Raw genomic sequence first — 7,856 nt, 5'->3', positions numbered from 1 at the left:
GGTACCAAACCACTAGATCTCATCCGTGGGACCAAAATGAACCAAAAACTCATACATGCTAGATCTAAGACATTAATGATCAAGTTCATAGCTTTTTACCTCAAACAAGCTGGAAGTGAAGCATATAATCCAGATCTATAAGCTCTTCCTTGATCCCCATCCTTGCACCAAATTCCATCTTCTTGGAAATGGACCAAACACACCAAAAATGGACACTATGAACTCAAAATACCATCATGAAGGATAAAGGACCATTTCTAGGGTTTTGGGGACTTAGAGGATGGTAAAGAGGCCAACCCTAAGGACTTAATGTGCTTATATAGGGTACACTCACTTAAAATTAGGGTTTTCCTCTAACCCTCATACGCCTCACGTACACCTCGTACGCCCAGCGTACGAGACTTCACATTCCCAATCAACCATCACACTACGATCAGCATAATCCACACTACGCCTCGCATACCCTCCTCTGCAGCAATACGTCCCACATACTCCCTAGGTACCCCCACGTACTAAGGTTTCCCCTAAAACCCTACATATTCCGAAGGCCATAACTTCTTCAATACACATCCGATTTTGATGATCCCTATATCCATGAAAAGGTAACGAGAAGTTTTATGCTTTAATCAACTTGTACTCGTTTTACCATATCCCCAACAAACATCCATTTCCATAGAAGCCCGACCTGACAAATTACCGAAATACCCTTTAACTCCAAAACATAAATTGAATACCCGGATCATCCAATATACATCATCCACCTCCAAATGAGTCCAAAACTAACTTCTTCAAGGATCATAAGCCTGTTAATACCCAATCCTTAATCACCACCTTGAATGGAAACGATTTGAAATAGGGTGTTACATAAGGAGCAAGTTTAAAGCTTTATACCTCAATGAAGTTGGAAAATGATGAGAGAAATCTGGATCCACAAGCTTAAGCCACACCAAAGAAACCTCTAAGTGTTCTTCTTCCTTCAAATCACCAAAACTCACTTCCAAGCTCAAACCTCACAAATGGCAATTAGGGTTTTGATATAAGGGTTTGGAAGAGTAGACACTGACCATAAGATGCACCCAAGGCAACATAAGTTGCTTAAATTGGGCATAAACCCTAAAAATTAGGGTTTTCCCCTACTTAGCGTACGCCCAACATACTCCCACGTACGCCCAGCATATGTGGGTGCCTCCGTGTCCAACCTTCAAGCCAGTACGCTCAGCGTACTCATAGAGTACGCCCAACGTAGTCGGCTAGGGACTAAAATGAAAAGAATTTTACAATTATGGTAGAAAAGGAACATACCTCTAAATCGCGAATGTTACAACCCAGGAACAAATGACAACAACTCCTACGAAGAGGTATGATAGACATAATAAAAACACATTTGTAAGTTCTTCAGGAACCAAAAAGCTTGTTGAAGAGCCTACTTAATCAAGTATGAAGTCAAAGAACTGAAGCAGGTGGAGAGGGAGGCGGGGAAGTGAACGATGGGAACATGGTAGCCGAGAAAGGTGAGGGAGGTAAGTGTAGAAAGGGAGGAGAGAATTGTGGTTGAAAGGGAGAAATGACAGAACAATTGGTGAGCCAAAGGGAAAAGATATGGCGGAAGGGAATGCTAGTATCGCAAATGGTGGCGGGTTGTGAGACGACGACTGCAACATAAGAGGAGGAGGGATCCGGTGGAGGAATGTCTCATAGGTAGAAAGTCTATGTTTGTGTTATTGTGTGTGTGTGTGAGAGAGAGAGAGAGAGAGAGAGAGAGAGAGAGAGAGAGTTTTGGGTGAAGCAGGGTAAGGTGTGTTTTGAAGTTTGTACTAAGTTGTAATTTATTTAATCATAGGCACAATAAACCTGATGATTAGGAAGGGGCTTACCGTGTGACCCCTTCACTTTTTACAAATGGACGTTTTAAATCCTAAAAACTTGAATTTGTACCCTCAGAAAGCAAAAAAAAAAAAAAAACCTTTTAAAATAAAACTCATAAGTTAAAGTTAGTTAGACTACAATAAGGTGACATATTAGTATCCATGTAGGTCAAGACAATTCAACATCTAACTTGTAAACCGGATAAAATATTGATCATTCTCTTAATTAGAAGGTAATTTATTATTTAAGAACTAATTAAGAAAAAAGAATGGATTGGTTCGGTTGTGTGAGAGGAGCATCTCCCTTGTAAAAATACTTCATAGTTTCATAATTTTATTTACCTTAGACTTACCCTCGGATGTTATCTCAAATAGAGTTTCAACATGGTCAATATTTATAATCGAAGGCTAGATTATCTAACTGCAAGCTAAGGGATCATATTTTACTCATTTCAATTTTCAACCAACAAAACATGAGTCTAAAATAGTCAGGCAATCAACCGGGGGAAATGGCCTTTCCCTCTTCTTCTTTCCCGACCTGCCATGGCTGCACCTCGCCCTCCGCCACTTCCTCTTATTTTCCTTCCTTACCGACTACCTACCTCCGCTGCCGCCACGGTGTCACCAAAAACCACCTCCCCTTTTCTTCTACTTCTACATCTAAACCACTACTATCAATCTCACTACCACACCCATCTCTCCCCTTCACCACCCTCAAAATTTCCTCAAATCACATCCGCATCTCCTTCAAAACCCGAGCTTCTGATTCCGAAACCCAATTCGACACCCTCTCTTCACCAACATCATCTGAAATCGATTGTGTTGGAACCGGAACCGATGTGGAATGCGTTTTTCCCTCAGAGGGAAAGGGCGATTATGAAATTACCGAACCAGTAACAGCTTCGTTAACTGACGTAGTATTGGAATGGGCGTTACTGGTGTCGCCGTTTTTCTTCTGGGGTACGGCTATGGTGGCGATGAAGGAAGTTTTGCCCAAAACCGGACCCCTTTTCATCTCCTCCTTCCGATTGATTCCTTCTGGATTTTTATTGGTTGCTTTCGCTGCTTCTCGTGGCCGGAAAATGCCATCGGGACTAAATGCTTGGCTGTCTATTGCACTATTCTCCCTTGTTGATGCTACTTGTTTTCAGGTTAATTCGTTTCTTAGACTTCAATAAGTTTGTTAGCATGACTTCAAATTGTTCATATTTATTCATCTCTTCAAACAAAATCAATTGCGTTTGCATGAATAAGTTCGAATGATAACACATAGGTAACTCCCACTTGAGATTTGCAGCTAAATTGTAAAATCACAAGTTTCTCAAACATCCAAAGTGGAAATTTTTACAGATTTAATGGAGACAGGAGTATAAAAATTATATCTTTTTCATGATTCTTGTAACATTAAGAGGAAGGGCTCAATGCAAGAAATATCAAATTGCTTTCATTTATTTGTGTATTACAACGTCCTACTTTTATTTCTTTCTAGCATTGCATTTACATTTATTTTTCTTATTGCGCCGTTGTAATTTAAACAATCTAACAATTATATCATTGTACTTTCAGATAACATTCCTATAATTGGGTTCTTCTCTTTAAAAAAAAACATTCCTATAATTGGGTAGAATTTTTCTAAGTATAATGTGGTAACAGGAAGAAATGAAAGTAACATTACTATTTCTTGTATTCAACCCAATGACCAATAGTCAAACATTTTATCAGCATACAAGTAAAGTCAACTCTTTCGATTTACTTGATTTGTATGAAATTTGATTATATTTTGTGATGCATTTCAGGGATTTTTAGCAAAAGGATTGGAAAAAACATCAGCAGGCCTTGGCAGTGTATGTTTTATATAAATTAGTTACATTTATAATCATAAGCTTAGTATTATTTATATTTATACAGGTCAAAAGTTTGACCAAATATATTGATATTTTATTTCAGGTTATAATTGATTCACAGCCTTTGACAGTTTCTATTCTTGCTTCCTTTTTATTCGGTGAAACTATCGGCTTAGTTGGAATTGCAGGTCTAATCCTCGGTGTTGTAGGCCTTGCACTTCTTGAGGTATATTAATAAAACTTGTTGAGTGAAATGTAAAATTACATAATTATCCTTACTTTTTACTTTCATTTATTCTGATTATTGACAGATACCTGCAATTTCATTTAATGAAAATAACTTTTCGTTATGGGGGAGCGGGGAATGGTGGATGCTTCTAGCGGCTCAAAGCATGGCGGTGGGTACGGTTATGGTCCGGTGGGTTTCCAAATATTCGGATCCGGTTATGGCAACCGGGTGGGTAAGTAACAACCCTACTTTCTTTGAGGGCATTTATGTCTTTTTGCACAAACAAGAGATGGAGAGCGAGTCATTCACTCATTGTCTCTAATGTATGCCAAATGCAGTACAACTTGTTCTAATGACAATATATGAGAATCGTGTAAATTTGTAATGAGTACGAAGGTCAAATGTGTAAATTTGTAATAAACAGTTATATGAAAGTAAGTTGCTATTTCTTGCATTTAAAACTTCCATTGGAAATATTCTTGCAGCACTTGGTTCTAGGTGGGATTCCATTGGCGGTGTTGTCGATTCTTGCTCATGATCCCGCCGTCAGCGGAGGACTGAACGAGCTCACAACAAATGACGTTTTTGCCCTTTTGTATACTTCCGTGTTTGGTAGTGCTATTAGCTATGGTGTATACTTCTACAATGCTACAAGAGGTCATCTTCAATCTTCATTTTGATGATAGTATTTTGTATTGATTTGATGATTATATATTTATAGCATCATACTTTCATTTCTACAATTATACAATAATGTTACATTTTTGGAACTTGTAGGTAGCTTGACAAAGCTTAGCTCCCTTACCTTTCTAACTCCAATGTTTGCTTCGGTTTTTGGGTAAGTTCAATTACAATAATACAGTCCCAGCCTAATGCATGTCAAACACAGTATAACTTGTTTTGCATCATTTTGGTTTGATTCTTAATTTTTTTTTCTTGGTTTACAGTTTCCTTTATCTTGGCGAGACTTTCTCGCCAATTCAACTCACGGGAGCGGTTGTTACAGTTGGTGCCATATACATGGTCAACTACAAAAATGTTGTCAAATGAACCGAATTATTATATCAAATATATAGCGCGATTTAGAGGGCTCTTAATAGAGTTCCAAACAAGGTATATATGATCACACTTCAAGCAAATCTTGCTTAAAGGAATGGAATTTTCCATGATAGTTTTATGTGCTCATTAAGCACATTGTAACAATACTTGTAGATATACATTTCGATGTAATGTCAACTATTTAGCACTATGATCATGTTCTTTAGGTTTTTTATATGTGGAAAACACATGAATATTTTGTTTCACAGTGTTTTGGTATCTTCTATGTGTAAAAGACATAAATGCCATTTGGTTTCCGATCATTTAAAATAGTCCAAAAGATAAGAATTCAATTGTTGAAAAAACTACATAAATGATTAGCAAGTTTACAAAAACACATAATACAAATGTACTGCAATTGATACAAACAATTTAAGTTAAAGCAACCATTTTGCCATCAGCAATGGAGTAAGCACTTCGAGAACCACGCCCAATTCCCTTCTTTGGATAATAATCACGTAATTCTCTCTGAAATCCCCCCAATTGGCTCAATTTCTGCTCTCGTGTTATGGGTTCACCTGAATTTGATTCCCGGAAACCAGCGAAATTATTAGAATTAAGGTCAGCAACTGCGTCCATGATTGAGCAAGCTTTTGTAACACACGCCGGAAGTTCAAAAGCTGGTTGTGCTGTGGCGGCACCGCCACTATTATTGTTCTTTTGGTGGAAGTTGTGGATATCCTCAAGTAGCAAACTAGCGTAAGATGGTGGAGTAGGGTCAGATATCGTTTCTGTATTCATGTCTAGATCACGAGATAACCTTCGGGTTCTTGGAGGAACCATCGCCGCCATTTTTGGGTTGCTGGACTGTGGAGTTCTAGCGGCGTTGTTGTCAATCTCTGCTAACGATTTCCTTCTATGACGCAGAGGATCAGTCTCCCCTCTGTCGATTTGTTCTTGGCTTGGGTTGTCGGTGAAAACCTGAAGGTGTGTCCTCGCCGGAGACACATTTCGCTTCACGTGAATCCTCTTAACAGTACTGGTATTTGGTTGTTCGCTACCACCATTGTTGCTCTTGTTAGTTGCTGGAACTGAAACCATCTTCGCCGGCCTATTGCTACTGCCGACATCGGTCGCCCCGGTGTTTACACTACGAAAAGGTGATTCAGACCTCCTACTAGGAGATATACTTATTCTTCTTTCTTTACTGCAAGACCTGTGGCGTCGCATTCTAGAAGGAGACGAAACCCTAACCTCCTCCCTGTGCCGGTGGTAGTGGTTGTGCAGTGCCTCATCGTTTTCAGTCTTATCATCATCACCGTCGTCATTCTTCAAACTGGCGTCCAAATCGGAATCGAAGCTCCTCTTGGAACGAGAGTATCTTCTTCTGCGATTAGGGTTTTGAGATCCGGAGGAATTATTCCGGCTAAGCCTGCCACATTGTATCAGAATCGCATCCACTTCTTCCTTGGTACAACTAGAGGCTCTCGTCCTAGCTCCTCCTGAACTCCGAGATTGAGCGTCGCCAGCTGTAGAACTAGGGTTTAACACATTGGGGTCGTCTTCATCTTCGTGTCTTTTGAGTTCATGGCTGATTCGGTGTTTGATGACGAAAATCTCCTTCTTGAAAACCTGTTGATCATTCTTCGTGTTCTGTGGTTGTTGAGGGCTCGATTTGAGGTCGGATTGCGGGGAAGCAGGCTGAAGAGCGGTGGTTTTGGTGTTCTTGCTGAAACAAGCACCCATAGATGAGAGAGAGAGAGAGAGCGAGAGAGAGAGAGAGAGAGAAGGGGTTGGGTGCGTTTTGAAAATTTGAATTTTAACGGAGGGGCCTATCCATAAAATGCAATTGATTAGAATTATAAATGAATATCATGTGACTTTAGTAAATGATAGGGATTGTTCAAAAAACATTTTTAAAAAAGTGTGTGCTAAATATGACAAATTTGTAAAAGGATATGTTGAAAAACTTCGATTAATAATCGCATCTTATTTTTATTTTGCCCATAGGGGTTTCTATTTTTATTTTCGGTTTTGTTCTTCTCATTTTTACCAACATATTTTTTGCTGATAATTTTTTTCCCAATGTGACATTACACGTTGATGTTGACGAGATAATGAGCTTGGTATGTTGGTAAAGATCGTCCAATGTCAAAGTGTCCATCATTCGCTCCCAATTTTAAAATGTAGATTGTATTGAGAAGTTTTGACAATGTCGCTATCATCAAATTGAAGGAGCTTCAATATTGAAGTTCAATCTAAGTACAAATCTACATGTATATGTAAATGTGAAATATCTAAGTACAAATCTACATGTATATGTAAATGTGAAATACAATCGAAGACTTATACGAGTTGGAGTAAGGATAACATTGGTCAAAAGTTTAGGAGTTGCCCTACTTAGATGGTGAGTAACTTGAATTTTTTTTTTTTCTCCAACAATTTTTTCGAAAAAAAATCTTATGGAATATGCATGATACAAGTAAGAAATGCAACTAGTTCTATTCCATGGACACCAGACTTCCAAATGACTATATATTGATGTTAAATGAATAAGGAAGTAATGTATTTGAAGCTTGAATGTAACGACCCAAAAATCAATGGTAAAATTTCATTTTTATTATAGCCAAAACATTATTTTAACTCTCTTTAAGACATCGAAAAATATTTCAATTAAACAAATATCAGAGTTCATTTCCAGAAATCACATATTGCATAAAACATGTGGTGTGTGCCTTGCAATCGTCACGAGCTCTTCCATTTGAAAATTGGAGTACCTAAAACAAAACTAAAAACCGTAAGCACAAAGCTTAGTGAGTTCCCCAAAATACCATAAACATACAACCACATAATATCATACAATATACATATAATTGTCAT

General features: G+C 38.3%; 2 protein-coding genes across 2 annotated transcripts; one reads left to right on the top strand and one right to left on the bottom strand.

The window, feature by feature from the left end:
* Positions 1–2,293: 2,293 nt before the first annotated feature.
* Positions 2,294–5,255, top strand: LOC145065989 (nodulin MtN21 /EamA-like transporter family protein). Its single transcript, XM_079013127.1, has 7 exons — positions 2,294–3,016; positions 3,662–3,709; positions 3,813–3,935; positions 4,021–4,170; positions 4,424–4,595; positions 4,716–4,776; positions 4,886–5,255. The coding sequence occupies exons 1-7, from the start codon at positions 2,375–2,377 to the stop codon at positions 4,986–4,988; spliced, it is 1,299 nt and encodes a 432-aa protein (XP_078869253.1). The 5' UTR covers positions 2,294–2,374; the 3' UTR covers positions 4,989–5,255.
* Positions 5,256–5,329: 74 nt separating this feature from the next.
* On the bottom strand, positions 5,330–6,814 carry LOC145065988 (uncharacterized protein At1g65710-like). Its single transcript, XM_079013126.1, has one exon. The coding sequence runs from the start codon at positions 6,720–6,722 to the stop codon at positions 5,409–5,411; it is 1,314 nt and encodes a 437-aa protein (XP_078869252.1). The 5' UTR covers positions 6,723–6,814; the 3' UTR covers positions 5,330–5,408.
* Positions 6,815–7,856: the final 1,042 nt, after the last annotated feature.

This window comes from Lactuca serriola, chromosome 8 (genome assembly GCF_051521515.1).
Source record: "Lactuca serriola cultivar US96UC23 chromosome 8, Lser_US96UC23_V15, whole genome shotgun sequence".
Lineage (NCBI taxonomy): Eukaryota > Viridiplantae > Streptophyta > Magnoliopsida > Asterales > Asteraceae > Lactuca > Lactuca serriola.
This window is presented reverse-complemented; position numbering and strand designations above follow the sequence as displayed.

Bases quoted from the DNA above. Each gene is read 5' to 3' on its own strand.
- LOC145065988 (XM_079013126.1), bottom strand. From the start codon at position 6,722: ATGGGTGCTTGTTTCAGCAAGAACACCAAAACCACCGCTCTTCAGCCT.
- LOC145065989 (XM_079013127.1), top strand. From the start codon at position 2,375: ATGGCCTTTCCCTCTTCTTCTTTCCCGACCTGCCATGGCTGCACCTCG. The intron at 4,171-4,423 runs GTAAGTAACAAC...ATATTCTTGCAG, and splicing joins CGGTTATGGCAACCGGGTGG to CACTTGGTTCTAGGTGGGAT. The intron at 4,596-4,715 runs GTCATCTTCAAT...TGGAACTTGTAG, and splicing joins CTTCTACAATGCTACAAGAG to GTAGCTTGACAAAGCTTAGC.